This window comes from Notamacropus eugenii, chromosome 5, assembly GCF_028372415.1.
Source record: "Notamacropus eugenii isolate mMacEug1 chromosome 5, mMacEug1.pri_v2, whole genome shotgun sequence".
In the NCBI taxonomy this organism is placed as follows: Eukaryota; Metazoa; Chordata; class Mammalia; order Diprotodontia; family Macropodidae; genus Notamacropus; species Notamacropus eugenii.
In genome coordinates, this window is record NC_092876.1 from 182,144,629 (window position 1) to 182,161,706 (window position 17,078).

At 40.3% G+C, this 17,078-nt stretch overlaps 1 protein-coding gene across 3 annotated transcripts in view; it reads left to right on the plus strand.

The window, feature by feature from the left end:
- NTM (neurotrimin) overlaps positions 1-1,489 on the plus strand; it is a 1,288,851-nt gene extending 1,287,362 nt beyond the window's left edge. For 2 of the 3 annotated variants that reach the window (XM_072611617.1, XM_072611615.1), the window contains one exon: positions 860-1,489. In XM_072611617.1, the coding sequence (XP_072467718.1) occupies positions 860-960 (101 nt within the window). In that variant the 3' untranslated portion in view covers positions 961-1,489. The remainder of the gene's footprint in view (positions 1-859) is intronic. The other variant, XM_072611616.1, reaches the window with a different exon arrangement.
- The last annotated feature ends 15,589 nt before the right edge of the window (positions 1,490-17,078 follow it).

Below are 17,078 nucleotides of genomic sequence, written 5' to 3' on the forward strand. Positions count from 1 at the left end.
TTGTTCCAGATACATCTTGGGCGATTATTTCAGTGTATATAGCAAGAGTCTTTACTGTTTTGCTGAGTTGGGCCCATTTATTCTCTATATGGGTTAGCCCTTGCCTTCCTGTCAGCACTGCTTTCTCCAGAAGGAGAAGCATTCAGATGTTCCTGGTGTAGCCCTGTGGCCTGGTCTGTGAGAAGGTGATTGACACTGTGCCCTCAGAGCAGACTGTGGCAGCAGCAACAGCAGGAAGACAGATTGGCTTTTCAACACGTCTTTCTCTAGACAACACGTTGGACAGCTGGATGGTTAAGTGAACATTTAAGATGGCCTGAGTTATCAGAAATGATGAAATAGTGATGGGGCCATGTGTGGCCTCTGATATTTATCATTATTGTTCTGAAACATAGATTTAAAAGTAATCTAGTTTCTTTTTCACTAGACACATCATACTAAGACTTTGGGAGCCATAACATACTCATACTAGTTTCCCTAAACCCCACACCTTTAGCTTTCAGCAACAGAATTTCACAGGAGCAATACATATTAGCACAACCAAATCTGACATAGCTTCTCATCTGGAAATTGGGGTTTGGGGTAAGACTGGATGATCCTTAAGGTCTTTCTCAGGCTAAATCCTACAGTCCTAGGAACTGCCATTTCAATTTAGGCCAGCCCCTGAAATCCACAGAATAGCGGACTCATGGGAAGCTTGTCTTAGCTGTGCTGGAGCAGTGGGGTCACAGGTGACTCCAAAGGTCATTCAGGGGTGCTGATGTTCAAGCATGAGCTCCTAACTCAGGCGTGGGTCAGTGATGGCATTTCCTTCTCAGTTTAAATTAGGCTTCTAAAAGACTCTCTGTTCTTCCCACAGCCCCTGGCGCAGTCAGTGAAGTGAACAACGGGACCTCCAGGAGAGCTGGTTGCATTTGGCTCTTACCCCTCCTCATCTTGCATCTGTTGCTTAAATTTTGATGTGAGTGTCACTTCCCCACTGGGGAGCAGCCTCCACCACCTGAAGCCACCAACTCAACAGCAGCAAAAAGAGCATACAAGTTTTTTTTTTCTTTTAAGAATTAAATGAAATTAAGATAAACCAAGCCTAATGTGATAAAAAAAAAAATCTAAGGGAAAGGGCAACTGGGCATGGGGAGGGAAGAAAATTGCCTTGGAGATATGTAGGCACAACTGCTTCTTTTCTTTAGCCCCAAATTCTGAGTGCACACCCAGCTTTGGACCCACCTGCACGCTGCATTGTGTGGCCTCTTTGTTTCCATGGTGGGCAAAGGGTCAGCTGCTCTTCCCATTCTGATGTCCCCCATCCACCACAGAAGACTTCTGAGTTGGCTATCCTAAACTCTACTGGTAGATCCAGATGTGCAGACCCAGATGTTCCTATGGAGGACCTCTTCACAGACATTATGTGTGATGAAAAAGAAAAAGAAAAACTCTGCAAAACAACCCATTGACAACAATGATCCGGCAAAATACAACAACAAGAAATATATTGTTACATGTTTTTCATTTTACTACATGGACATCATGGATAATAAGGGATTCTGATTCATTATTAATTTTATTAATTATATTTTCTGATATGAACCTAGAACTGTTAGTGCAAAAACAAAACTTTACAAAAACATGCAAAAAGAGGTGAAAGAGAAAGTATGTTTATTAAACACTAAAGATAAATAGCGTTCTTAACTAGGTTTACAAGCGGTGGAGCATAGCACCAGGCATTAGCCGACTGGTGAGGATTCTGCACATCCACCAAAAAGGGATTTAACCAACATCTCTACCAGCGCTACAGATTTCTCATCCTTACTTCGGCGTTTAACGCGTACAGTAACTATGCTATCTACAAACTGTCTAGAAATGGAAAGAGTGATCTCCATTGTATGATGAGTTTGTCAGCTATGCTTCTTTTGATGATACATACATATATATGCATATATATTACATATGTATATGCATATATATTCACACACTTTTTTGTTATTAGAGTACTAGTCATTTTCTTTCTCTGCAGGGTCCTTTCTCAGACATTACTGCATGCTGTATATGGCGTTAGCTGTGTGTTGGTCTTCTAAGAGATGATAAGAGTTTACTGGTAATTGTGTAATCAATTCCTGCCTTTTTTATTTTCTTGGGTTATTTACATGTTGGAGACATTTATAGAAAGTAAAAAAAAAAAAAAGCAAACAAATGAAAAAGAAAACTAACCAGATGCAGCATCTCTTTCTGGGTATGGGTCTGCGAGGTAAAAGCCATCGGACAGGTGGCATGCTTCCCATTACCCCTAGGGTACTGACAAGAACCAACCCATGGGGCAAAAAGAGAGATAGAGAAAGAAAAAACGTAACCACTTGCTTTAGCCCTGTGTGGGAATGAATCTGTTACACCCTTGTGACCACTGGAGAATTTAAACCCTCTTGGTTCATTTAATTTAATTTTTATTTCCTTTTTTGTGGATGAAATGGAAGAAAATGACATTTTTAGGTCATCGTTTTTCTGGGAGCTTGGAAAGCAGAGAGGCCTCTGGGAAGGATCCTGGATGTGATAAGGGAAGGTGGGATTCGAGGGCTGGGGGAGGGAGGGGGTTGTCTCTGACTTGACATTAAAAAGTGTTCCATGTCCCTCTTCAGCTTGGTGTGGTACCTCTTTCTAAAGCTGGGGGAGGGAATCTTAGGTGGGGGCGTGAAACAATTTTTTTAAGTTGGGTAAGGGAGGGGACTGGTATGGATGCTGGCTTATCTAGCATCCTCATAGATGGGCTTAAAAAGCTTTGGCATGAGGCTCCACTGATAAGAGTGCCAGGAAAGAAATTTGGCAGAGACTTGGTAAGTTGTGGGATTTGTGGGTCTTTTTGATGGTCTTGATGAGATGCATAAGCAGTGAGGTAGATGACATGGAGCGTCTCCCAGGGTGTCTCCAGGAATCCTCCCTGGAGAGAAGACCATTATAGTTCAAGTCAATGGTGCAGGACAGTGACCAGGGCCACAATGTCTTGGTATAACAATTCCTCTTTGGCTATAGGCTTCTAGAAAGAAAGGAAGCACAGCATGGTTAGCAAAACAACAAAATCTTCAAATTGGATTCCTTTCTTTATGTTCCTTCATCCACCATGCTAGAGCCACACCCTCTAAAACAGGGCCTCCCTCCTCCTGTGGGTTTTAATTAGCCAATTAGATAGTAGATAGATTGATTCCATCCCCTCCTCTCATAGCCAATCATGGGACTTGGCTCTAGCAACGCCACCCTCCCCCCATTCCCCTGTTAGATACCTCTTCTCCACACACATACACGTGCTATCTAGTGGCCTCCTGTGGTTTTGCAAAGGCCAATATAGAAGATTACAACACTCCCCCTCTTCCTCTCCTACTCCTCCCCTCTGCCCCTACACATGCATACATGAGCACACACACACACACACACACACACACACACACACACACATCCTGGCTTCTCTGGCAGACAAAATTCCTTCAGTCACCATTTCTTATGCTTTGTTCTGTAGCAGGCATCCCTGGATGGGTTCTACATGACCAGGCAGTGCCCTCCTTTCATTCTGATGATACATAATGAGACTTGAAGGGTGATGAAGCATGAAATGGATCACAGTCTGCATGGTAGTTCTCATTACTTTATCTTTTCCTCAAAATTCAGCCCTTACATAAATTTGCCTGTTCCTGTTTTACTGTTGATGGTACCATCAACATTCTAACCACCCACCTTCACCAGCTCAGGTCATTCTCCCTTACCCTATATATCTAACAAATTGTCACATTTTCTCAATTCTACCTTCTTATCTCTGAAATGTGACCTTGATTCTCCAGTCCATGAAGAGGACCACTTCAGGCCCTCATCACCTTATATGTGTATATATACATATATATATATGTATATACATATATACATATACATATATGTATATATATATACGCACACTACTTATTTTAACAGCCTCTCTGCCTGGAGTCTGTCCCTTCTCCAACCCATCCTCTATACAACTGACAAACCAATATTCCTAAATAGAAGGGATGTCATTTTCCTATATAATAATCACCAATGGCTGCCTATTGATTCCAGTATCAAATACTATTTCATTTTGATGTTATTTTTAACATGTTTTGTTTTGTACTTATTTATTAGATATAAAATCTATCAGGCAGTAAATCAACAAGCACATGTTACACTCGCATTATGTTCCAGGCACTGTGCTAAGTGCTGGTGATCCAAAGAAAGCCCAAAATGTAGTTCCTGCCCTCAAGCTGTTCATAGTCTATTGGGGGAGACAATATGCAAAAAAATACACCTAGAATATATACTATGTAAATAGATGACAGTTTTGGAGGGTAGACACTAAAAGTGAGGAGGGAGGCAGAGGAGGGGTTGAGAAGAAGGGAGGAATGACCTGGGAAAAGCCCCTTCCAAAAAGTGGGATTTGTTTTGTCTAGGCAGGTAATCCAGGAAGTGGACCTGAGAAGGGAGAGTACTCCAGTCCTGGGGGACAGACAGTGTTGATGAAAGATGGGATATTTGAATGTAGAGAGGAATGAAGTGTAAAAAAATAAGTTAAGAAGGGGATAGGTTGTGAAAGACTTTTAAAGTCAAGTGGAGGCTTTTGTATTTCATTTGAGAGGTAATAGGGAGCCACTGGAGTTTAGTGTTTAGGGGAGTAACTAGGTTAAGCCTGTGCTTAGGAGAATCTCTGGCGCAGCAGCGGAGGTTGGGCTGGAGAGAGGTGAGAACTGAGGAAAGATGAATGAGAAGATTATTGTAACAGCTCAGGCACTACATTATGAGGTCTTGCACCAGGGTGGCAACTGTCTGAGTAAAGGCAGAAGCAACCCTACTTGGCAGTTGATTGGATATATGGGTGAACTGAAGAGTGGAAGGTAGCACAGAGATGACAAGCCTGAATGACTGGAAGGATGGTCATCCCCTCAGGACTAATAGAGATATTGGGAAGATGGGAGAGTTTGGAGGGGAAGATAAATGAGTTCTATTTTTTGATATTTTGAGTTTGAGATGTCTACGGGACATTAAGATTGAGAATTCCAAGAAGTAATACAAGACTGGAGGTAGAAAAGAGCTTAGGGATGGATATATAGATCTAGGAATCACCTTCTTAAAGATGATGGCTGAATCCATGGGAACTGATGGATGATCACTAAGTGAGATCGTAGTCCTTGGATTGCAGTTTAAGAACTGGAAGAGAAGGCTCAGGACAGAGCTGTGGGGGACACACAGAACTGGTAGAAATGTAGGTCTGCTGGATGAAGTTCCAATAAAGGAGAGTGAGAAAGAGCAAGCAGTTGGGTAGAAGGAGAACAAGGAAGGAGCAAAGCTGTGAAAACTGCTCTCTCCTGATTTTCCTATTACCCATTTTATCACTCCTTTATAAATAAGAAAATAAACATGTAGGGGGATTCTCTCTCTCTCTCTCTCTCTCTCTCTCTCTCTCTCTCTCTCTCTCTCTCTCCCTCTCTGTCTGTGGGTGTGTGTGTTTCTTTGTCTTTCTCCCCTTCTCTCCCCTGAAATGGGTGTGAATTTTGTTTTTTAAATGGAGACCTCTATTACAAAGGGTCCCTTTTCTTATACCTCATCCCATTACCAATCTCCAGAAAGCATCTTTTCTTGCTCATACAAGGGGTAGAGCTTTATTCAATTCATTTTTTCTCCCCACTCCCTAACAAAGAAGGGGGGGATTTAAGAATTATTCTAAAGTCATTTGAAAGAGAACTCATAAAGAGCTAAATTGCTAGGGTTGGCCTCCAGGTATCAAACAATTGAAGATTCATCCATCCCCCTTGAGAGTTGGAAATGAGGGCAGTTACAATACTCAAACCTTGGTGTGCCTATGACATAAAATTCAGATCCTGCCTGAGAGGAGGCCTTGGAAGCTTGGATATATGCAACTAAGAAAGGCTTGTTTCATTCAAGTATCTTCAATAAGTATTAAGTGCCTACTTTGAGCCACCTACTGGGAATACAAAAATGAAACAGCCATTGCCTTCAAGGAGCTTGCATAGTGCTGAATGCTTGACTCTCCATCCCATAGCCCACAACCTGAACCTTGGCCTTGTTCTTTCTTCTACCGAACTTCCCTTCTAGCTATAAACAAGCTATGGTCAGGTAATCCATTGCTAATGTCTTTCCCCCCTCTTACACTTGCAGGTTTATATTTAGCCTGAGCTGCATCTCTAATGTCCTAGGCAACAATGCCACTCTTGTTTCCTTAGTCTCCACCAGTTCCTGTGCTCAAAGCCTAAATTAGTTCTCATCAGAACCCAGAGCCCAAGAGTGGAAGATGACCACTGGTCAATGGAGTTCCCCTTGAGTGCCATGGCTGACAGGAATCGCTAAAAAAGGGAGAGGAGAAAGAACTGGTATACTTTCTGTTTCCCTAATCAAACCACATTTCCCCAAGGGGAGAAAATGAGACTGCTGGTAAGGAAAGGTCATTTTCAAGCTCAGCTGTTGACTGAGCTTAAAAACTAAACTTAGGAACATTGAGCTTCCCATGTAGACTGCTTAACTTTGTCTTGACCACTTTAATGGCTGTGTTTTGGATATTATACACATGTATATAAAAGCAGGTCATTGTTGAATCCATGGCTGACCTTCCAGGAGCTGTTGGTCTCAGTCCAGGACACTGAAGGAATGGACTGATTTTATAGGGCTTCTCTGATGAATTGAGATCTTGCTGCATTTTGTTTCTATCCCAGAGAGGCCTCCCAAGTGTACTACTTACCGTTAAGTTCCCCAGAAATAGAAGTAAGAAGAATCATTATTGAATGGATGAACACTCCCAAAGCTGATGTTACCATGGCTCATTCAACAGGAGACCTCACTCCCACTGATGACTTGGCTACCTTCCAGGCTTCTGCTTTTCCATTCCTTAAGTCTCCAGCTCTGCTATGTTACAGTCTCTGAAGGGGGTTACAAAGGTTCCAGAAGGAAATAGAATCTTTCTTCCACCCCCTCAAGTGAACACCATGAGCAAAAATACTGTCCATTCTCAATAACCTAGGTGACAGAGATGCTAGGGAAGAGTCATGCTCATTTTAGGGAAAAGCTACAAATTTATCAATGAAGTATTCAGTGCAAAGAAATTTTCGGTCATAGCAAGAAATTCCCCTTCAAATACTTAACAAAACTGAGCTCTTTTAATTTAAAAAATGGCATCTTTTGTTTTCCTATTACCTTCACTTTCAAATATATCATTCCTCCCCTTCCCAGTGAGCCATCACTTATAATAAAAATATTTTACTAAGGAAAAGTATTAGTGCAACAGAACAAATGAGAACATTGACTTACTCTAACAATTATACTCCAGTCTGCACTCTTAGCCTCCCACCTTTAAAAGGAAGAGGGGAATGTGCATTTTCTCATCTTTTCTCCAGGGCCCAATTTTGTCATTATAATTACAAAACTTTCAGTTCCAAAAATGATTTCATGATGGAATTATGATTTCATATCTTGGACACCTAAGTGTAATATGCTGCCACCATGTTAGATTGAACCCCTATGAAAACCTTAGAGTTGTATCATGTTGGCTATTACCAGATTTCCAAATTTGAGTCTTCTCATAAGAGCTGGTGGATAGATATAAGGGCTGAATCAAAATCACTCTTGTGGAATCACTTATGATTGCATCTGAAGTCCAGCTGTCCTCTGTACTCATTACCCTAAACTCCTATGAGGCACAGTTAGACAAATCAAGCAGCTGCATCCTCAATCCACAAACAGCTCCTGGCTTCACTGGGATTTGGGCACATAGTAGGTTTTCAATAAATGCTTATTGCTTTTTTTATGCTGATGCTAATGAATACCAAGTATTTTTATTCTAAGGCTGGAGGTAAGTTAACAAGTGGGTCAATATTAAACAAGGATTGGGATATGGTGTTTTCAGGAGCAGCACTGACTTTTGGGGCTCCACAAAGTTGTTCCAAAGACATGGTTGTCCAGGCTTTTCTTCACCTTTGCTTCCTAACCAGCCTAGAGAGAGTTGTCTCTGACTCATCAATAGCACAAGAAAGACCTAGAATAGAAAAGGTGAAGGCACCAGCCAATCATAGTATGACCTTCGTGCCTGGATTTTGGAGGTATGTACATATACAAATGAGTCTGTCAGTAGTCAGTCAATAAGTATTTATTGAGCACAAATTGTATGGGAACTAATGAGAAGGCAGTTTGCCATTTTCATCAAAGGCAGAACAAATAGAATAACTCGATTCTCTCTGGGGAAAATAGAAATTAAACGGCAGTGTAAAATACTGGAAAGAACACCAGATTCACAGTCAAATAACCTGAATGTATATCTAGGCTTGGTCACTTAGTGGACTATGCAACAGTGGGGCAATCATTCCTCTTGGGTTCTCTCATCTGTAATAAGTGAAGGTCAGATTACATAATTCTTGACAGGCTGTGATGCTCTAAATTCTCTGTGTGTGGGTGGGGTGGAGAAGAATGCATAAAATTGAAGAAGACAGCCCCTTCCTTTTAAGAGCTCACAATTACATGAGGTTCTGTGCACCACACTCTGTATAGATTCAGGACGTATGCCTAACTCCTGTTTTAGATCACGTTCAATTCCTTTGTTGTTTAAAACAATCACATAGAAAAAAATGTCTTTTTTTTTAGGGGGGGGGGGATCCAATACAGTAACTTTTTCTGTCCCAATAAAGCTGTCTCTTTTCGACAGCATAGTGGTTTTATGCCACTGCATTCCCTATGCCACATTAAAGACATACAACAAAACATAAGATAAATCTCTCCAATACCAATCCTTAAATTTCCATTTATACCCCCTTTTTTGGAAATTAGACACTTCATGTAGCTTCTCTGTTCTTCTAATTCCTTCCAAGTCTTCAAAGTGAAGTAAGTCTATTTATTGTTAATCTGTTAGGAACAATGACAGAGAAACGATACTGAATTTTGAGTCAGAGGATATGCATGAGTCCTGGTTCTGTCATGTTTTAACTGTGTAATATTTAGGGAGTCATTTAACCTCATTGAGCCTCCTTCCTCATCTGTAAAATTGGAATAATAACACTTGTAGAACTTTTATGGTGAGATATGATGCAAAGTATTCTGGATTTGAAGTCAGAGGATTGGGTTCAGAGGCTGACTCTCCCACTTGCTACATTTATTACATTGGGCAAGTCACTTAATTTTTCTGGGCCTTAGTTTCCTCAATTGTAAAATGAGGGGGGATGACAGATAAGGAGTCCTTACCATTTTTTGGTTTGTTTGTTTCATGGACCATTTTGGTGGTTAATTGAAACCAATCAAAAAAAAAAAAAACCTTCCCATTCACCTGTGGTTAACCAACCAGAACTATTCAGAGTATTCATGCATGGACCATAGTCTTTCCAAGGAACTTTCATTCCCCATCATTACCACTCTCCCATCAGCAGGAATCATGCTCCGCAGCAAGGGATGCAGAAGCTAGCTTGAACCAGCTCTTGCAGATTGTTAAATTTTCAGTGTGAATATTTACACGTTGGAAATGGGCAAACATTACAAATCAGAAGTTGATTTATTGTTTTGTTGATTGTCTAGACTAAAGAAATTGTTAATTATGCAGATTAAACTTCGGAATGTGTCCTGCATATATGTTTTTTCTTTTTTTTTCTTTTCTGGAGAGACAATTGTTAAGCATTTTCCAGCACATCCTTGCTCCTCAGTGTCTCTTCATGGGGAGACATCATCAGAGACACTGTGTATATGTCAGACCTCATTGCACATAAAAAATACGTACAATTACAAAGAGATTCCCAGAGGAACTGAGTAGTCAGAGGAAAGGACCACAGGAATGGAAAAATATTCCAGGGTGAAAAGGTCAGAGGGATAAAAGGATCTTCCATAGTGAGAAGACTTCTGGAGTATGGTGGAAAAGTCATCTTCTGTGGTGAGAAGGCTTTGGAGGTATCATGGAAAAAGAAGACTGGAAATTTAGAAGTGAAGCCATGAATGGAATGAAGTCCTTTGTTAAATCAGTTAGATTGAAACATAGTTAATGGAATACATTTTTAAAAAATTCACAGAATCCTGGTTAAAAATACCTGAATTACAGAACCTCTAATGTCTCTCCCAGCTCAAAGGCTACAATCCTTTGAAACTTAAAGCAATATGTAAATGAGTTACTATTCTTTCTTCATCCCCCCTCAAAAAATACAACCTAGTTTCTCTAGCTCTTTTAATATGATAAAATCACAATCGCTGATATGTCCATAACACATTAAGGTTTACAAACTACTTTACTTACATTAACTCATTAGATCCTTATGGTCCCCATTCAATAGAGATGATGCTTGACCCTGTTCTACAGATAAAGATACCGCTCTTACTCTTTGCCTGTGTCTTCAGATAGGAAGCTTTCGGTGCCACCTTTCCAGAGCTCCTTTTGCTCTCCCAATGAAGAGACAAGTATCCTGTACTGACTTAGACTGCCTATAATCCATAGCTGATAAATTTAAACAAATATCACTAGATGTCCTTTTTACTGGAGTTTACCACGCTGTTGACTTTAAGTATTCTAGGCTTCTGTTACAAGAAAACCATGATGGTGGTATGGCTCTTTCCATATTTTTGGTTTCATCTTCTTTTTTGTCAGGCTAAGCAGTGCTCCCATCAAACCAGTGATTTACTTAGGAGCATGAAGTCCTTTGTGGAGTTTGCTCCTTTCTAGGAAAATTGTGAGGGGAATCAGTGTGACCTTGTAGGTGAAAGTTGTTTATAAATGATAGTGCTGTACAATCTGAGGTGAAAATATTGCTGTTGTTCTTTGGAGATATAGTAGAGTGTGGTGGAAAGGGCATTGACTGGGAGTCTACTGATCTGGGTTCTCAATTCTTATAGCCCACACTTTACCATTCACTTTCCGTGCAGTCAAATCAACAATTTTTTATTAAACGCATGCTCTGTATCAGGCATTGTGCTAATGAAAATAGAGGAAGAAATAAAAAGAAGGATATTCCCTTCCCTTAGAAAGGCTACATTTTAATGGGGGAAATACCAGACAGAAAAGGAAGCCAAAAAGTGGAGGAGAGGGCAAGTTAGGGAGAAAGTACTCACAAGGAGGTATGGTGAGAAAGAAGTTTAAAGACTCAGGAGCTGAGTCTATAGAGGAAAGAAAAAATACACATGGATGGATTGGGTCCTTCTGAAAAATGGAGATTCCCAGAGAAACTGAGCAGTCAGAGGTAGGGACCACAGGAATAGAGAAATATTCCAAGGTGAAAAGGTCAGAGGGATAAAAGGATCTTCCATAGTGAGAAGACTTCTGGAGTATGATGGAAAAGTCATCTTCTGTGGTGAGAAGGCTTTGAAGGTATCATAGAAAAAGAAGACTGGAAATTTAGAAGTGGATCTATGAGCAGAATGAAGGAGCTTTGTATAACAGAAAGAATACTGGTTGTGTAGTCAGAGGAAATGGGTTCAAATCTGATGTCTGGTAATATCTATGGGTTCTGGGGCAAGTCACTTAGACTCTCTGGGCCTCAGCTTCCTCCCTTATAAAAGGATGAGTGTAGACTAGACGATCTCTGAGCTCTGTTCCGGTTCTATTATTTATGATCCCATGACCATGGGTGCATCTCTTAACCTCTGACTCAGTTTCTTCATTCATTCAACAAACATCTATTAAGTGCCTAATGCAATCCACTGTGTTGGTCCTGATGAAGATCTAAAAATATGTATGGTATGGTATTCTCCCTCAAGGAGCAATCTAGCATGTGTTCCTGTGGTGGAAGAGGGTAATGTAGAGATAAGATATGTTGATGGAGTTACAGAATGTAAACTAGGATATATGTTCATGAGGAACATAAAATATAAATATCAAATGAAGGCGACATCTCTCATTTGTAAAAATGGGTGGGTTGTACGAGAGCCCTTCTAAGGTCCCTGTTTGCTCTAAAATGACATGATTCTGTCATTCTCTGACTCTACATTTTTGAAGAAGAGACCAGAGGTTCAAGTAGTTCTTGCTGACTAAGGGAATTTTTAAATAAGCTCCTTAGAAAGAGAATGTTTTGGGGAAAGGACAATTAAAGGTCAAATACTAGGAGAGTGCTACCTGATAGTGGGGAGCTGGGAATTCTCGGACAGGTTGTGGTACCAGGATGACTCCCAGCAGGGAAAATGGCAAATAATGTAGTTGCTCCTTCTGCATCTATTCAAGGTCCATCCATACAGAGATTCTCTGGACTGGCTATTGTATTCCATTGAGGGGGAGGGAGGGCCCACTGATAGATGATAGTAGCTTTTCTTGGTAACAGGTAATTAATGGAGTCCCTAGGTGGTCAGATAGCCACCTTCTCTGTACAACACCCACATACCATGTCAGGAGGAGGAAAATATCAAATGTCACCAAGGTTAGCTGAGGCATAGAGGAGCTGCAGGTGTTTGGAGATAGTCAGAGTTCTCACTAGGGAAGCATGTGGGGGGATTCAATTAATTAGTTGTTTAGTATAGATGGTACCTGTCAATTCCCAAGCTTGGAATTTAAAGCAATGGACTAATTTTGGACAGCATGTTACTTAGATATGAACTTTAATGAATTAATTATATTTCAGGGTTTGCTTATTTTTTTCTCCTTAAAACTCAGAGACATTTTTTTGGGTCTCTTGGCACCCACCTGAATGGTGTGTTGAGTTAAAGGTGACCATTTCCATCAAAGTTCCCTACCCTGTTCCCTGAGCCAATATATAGTTTTTAAAACCTCTGCATGCAGGGCTTGACCTGAACAAAACAGAAGATACGTATTGAATTCCTCCGCTTAGTCATGGCCCAGAGGGCTTATTTCTCATTTCCTTTCTTTACCTACAGAAAAAATGGCTACCAGAAAGATCTTAGATGTTACCAAGCCCTGGGTGCTTTGTGTGGGGTTGCTGGTGTCTGTGGAGTGAGTGTTTATGGGGGAGGGGAGGAGTTCTCTTGTATGGATGAATACAAGTGAAGAGGTTCTGTGGCTCTTCTCTATCTAAGGTGATTTTTTTTTTTTTAATTAGGGTCCATCCTCTTCACTCGTATTCACAATCCTTAATGTAGAAAAAAGAAAGAAAAAAACATAAATTTAATCTTTTAATGAGTATTTTTTCATTGAATCCTTTGCTCCAGACATTGTGTTAGACACTGAATTTGAGAACTAGCAGTGATCTGAGCAGCTCCTGAGTTCAATCCCTACTAAAGGAATTCCCCACCATGACATACCTGAGAAGAAGCCAAATGGTCATGTAGGTCTGTTTAATTGAGGTTGTTGTTGTGTTCTTTCTTTGTTGCCGAAGAAGCCCATGCCATTAGAGAAATGATGACATGACTTTCCCTTGAAGACCCCCAAGGAAAGCCTTTTACTTCTGGAAAGGTTAAATTTATCCAAAGTCTTTTTTGACTTTTTCTAACCTAATTTCATATTTTCACTGCTCCTGGTCCTGCCTTCTGGGACTTAATAGAACAATCTTAATCTGTCCTTCTTAAGGCAGGTATCCAAACACTTCAACACAGCTTTTGTTTTTTTTTCTGAATCTTCTCCAGGCTGAACTTTTCAAGTGTCTTCAACTTATCCCCATATGACATGGACTCATAGTCTTTCACCATCACTGTTACCCTCCTCTGGACATTCCCCAGCTTTTCAAGGTCCTTCTGAGAACATGATGCCTAGAATGAGATAATAGGGCTTAGCACTGTGTTCATGAATGCTAGATCTTATCATTAGCATTGTTGTTGGTAACAATAATAATCAACCAAAAACAGTCCTCCAGACGAGATCTGACAAAGCCGCAGTACAGTAAACTATTACATTCCTATTCCTGGAAGCTATGAATCTCCTAATGTAGACCAAGGTTGTTGCATTTGCTTTTTTTGGCTGCTACATCACACTGATGACACATTACCATTGCAGTACACTATAAAACCCCTGAATCTTTCTTTTTTTCTTTCCAAAAAGCTTCTGCCTAACTATATCTGCCTCATGATGTCCTGGTGAAATAGATATTTTTTTGTACCCAACTATAAGCTTACATTTATGCCTACTGAATTTCATCTCATGAGGTTCAGCCCATGTGTTGTCCTTTTAGGATCTCTTCAGATCCTAACATCTCTTGAGGTTATTACCTTTTCTAGCTTTGTATCATCTCCAAATTTTACTAGAGTGAGGCAAGACATGTACTCACTGACATTTACATGCTAAAACTTTCTGTCTCTTCCCCTCACATTCTCCTTGTCACTTTCTACTGTGGTATTTGTTGAGAACTAAAGACCTTGCCCCTACTGTCTCTGAATGTAGGGTCTGAAAGTACACCTGATATAAAACACACACACACATAAACATGCACACATACCACCTATGTATGACTTTTCTGTCCTCAAAAATAATGGCAGTTGGGCTTAGAATTTCCCTTTTTATTTTACTATTTTAATTTTAATTTATTTATCAGACATTGAAGGTGGTTACAATAGAGAAAAAGGTTCTCATGGGAAAAAGTCCAGTGGCTTTGTCCAAGGCATCAGCATTGTTAACTGAGGGTTTCTTTTGATGAGGGCATTTTAAGGTGACAGGGCACCAACACTTCAATTGACAGGATCCTTTTCTTTGCCCAGGTACTAACAGCTAAAATTATCTAGATGACTCAGGCCTGAAAACCCCATCAGGTTATGGCCTAATTGTCCATGTTGGCCACCTACCCTGTTCAAATGCCCAGATAATTGCTGTCCTGCCAGTTGGTGTCTTATACTTTTGTGCTCTTTAAGTAAATGGACCAAAAATAAGCATGCTATATTTCTGCATGGTATAATAAGCTTCATACTGATTTTTAAAAGTAGCACATCATATCAGGAATAGAAACATATATTGCTTTATTTGTGTAATCTTTTTTAGACTCTTTTCCAGAGGATCTTTTCCTAAACTGAGTTCTTTTCTCCATTTGCACTTCTGTTTTACAATGGAATGTTGTAAGATGCACTGACTTGCTTTGTTATCGTTCATTCTTTTCAGTCTTCTCCTATTCTAAATGACCTCATTTTTTGGGTTTTCTTGGCAGAGACATGATTTTCCAGTTCCTTCTTTTGCTCATTTCACAGATGAGGAATTGAGGCAAACAGTGTCAGGTGACTTGTCCAGAGTACAGCTAGTAAGTGTCTGAGGCCAGATTTGGACTCATGAAGATGAATCTTCTTGATTCCAAGGCCAGTACTCTATCATGTGCACTGCCTTCAATAAATTACTTTCTTATCACTCTTCCTTTTTCCCTCCTTACTTTGTTTCCTTCTTTCCTCCCTCCCCTCTCAGGGATGGGGAACATACAGCCTCAAGGGCACATGTGGCCCTCTAGGTCCTCAAGTGAGGCCCTTTGACTGAATCCAAACTTCATAGAACAAATCCCCTTAATAAAAGAATTTGTTTTGTAAAACTCTAACTCAGTCAAAAGGCCATACCCAAGGACCTCCCACCCCTGTGTCTAGTCCTTCCTTCCTTCCTTCCTTCCTTCCTTCCTTCCTTCCTTCCTTCCTTCCTTCCTTCCTTCCTTCCTTCCTTTCTTCCTTCCTTCCTTCCTTCCTTCTTTCCTTCCTTCTTTCCTTCCTTCCTTTCTTCTTTCCTTCCTTCCTTCTTTCCTCCCTTCCTTCCTTCCTTCCTTCCTTCCTTCCTTCCTTCCTTCCTTCCTTCCTTCCTTCCTTCCTTCTTTTTCCTTTTCTCTTCCTTTTCCTCCTCTTTCTTCTGCCCTCCTCCTTCATCTTCCTCATTCTCCTCCTGCCTCCACTTCTCGTTCTCTTTGTCCTCCTAATTTTACTTCTTTTTCCCCTGCTTCTCCTCACCTCTTTCCCCTATAAGACTCTTGGTGAGTTTTGCCAGTTAACTCTAGTCAACCAAACAGCTTATATGAAAGATAGCCTTTTAACTTGATGGGTTCTGTTTGTTTTTTGAAATTTCCTTAAATTAAACACAACTAATGACACATGGTCCCACTAGAATTCCACAGCAATGAAAGTGCCTGATCCTTTCCCATATTTTTCTTCCCCATTTTGTGTGGAAGTGGCCCCCAGTGGTGAAAAGTTTTCTCATCAGCTAAGGATTCAATTGAGTCAACACTAACACAGCATGTGTATAAGAGGGTCAGGCAAACCATTTGCCCAGCCCTGTTTCTGAACAAGGAAATCAATATTCCACAGTGTAATTCACTAGTCAGAAGTAATCACCCTCCATCACAACAGCACACAAGAGCAGTAAATTCATTACAATGTTTTTTCTGCGACTTTCTTTCCTTGGATCTGAATGCTTGAGTTTTACAAATACTGAAGAAGCCCTAGCCTGCTGATTATTTGTGTATCAATACTTGTCTTTTTCTCCAGTCATATATAGAATTACCCCCTCAGATATTGGCACACCAGGAGCATCCACCTGAATGTCACCTTACCCCTTGTCTTCAAAGTGACAGAAGGCCAGTCTTTTTGTCTAGTGAAGTTGATCCGGGCTACAGACTAGCATGGACCAAATTGTAACTGACTATAGCACGAGCTTCTAGTCTTTTGGTTTAACAACCAAATCAATCATTTTCTATGGTAAATCTATGAAGTAGCATTGACACAGTTTTCTCCATTCGGCTCTACATCCCCATCTCTTCAATGGGAACAGTTCTTAATTTTCTCTTTTTTAATTTCTCCTTTAATCTTCACCATCCTTCCTGCCACATACTTCATCCCATTATCACCCCACTGAAAAAGGGCAGAAATCTCAAAAGAAGTCTTTGAAACTATTCACCTTCTTAATTTTTTTTCTTACTTATGCTGGGCTTTAGTAGGTACTTTAGAATAATCTTACTATTCTTGCTTTTCTCAAATGAGGATAGTAAGGTAAGTTTTATTAAGCTAGGAAAATATTAGGAAAATGCAGTGTTACAGGTAAGATATCTACAGGCTCCCATGGTAGCAAAAAGGCTTAACTTTCCAATCTGCATCATTGTGGACATTTTAGTTTGGTCTAAATCACTTGAATGGTAGTTAAACCAAATATAATGAGAGAGAGTGGGTGGGTAGGAGGGAGACAGAGAAAGAAGTAAAGATAAAGAAACAGAGAAAGAATTGGAAAGAAG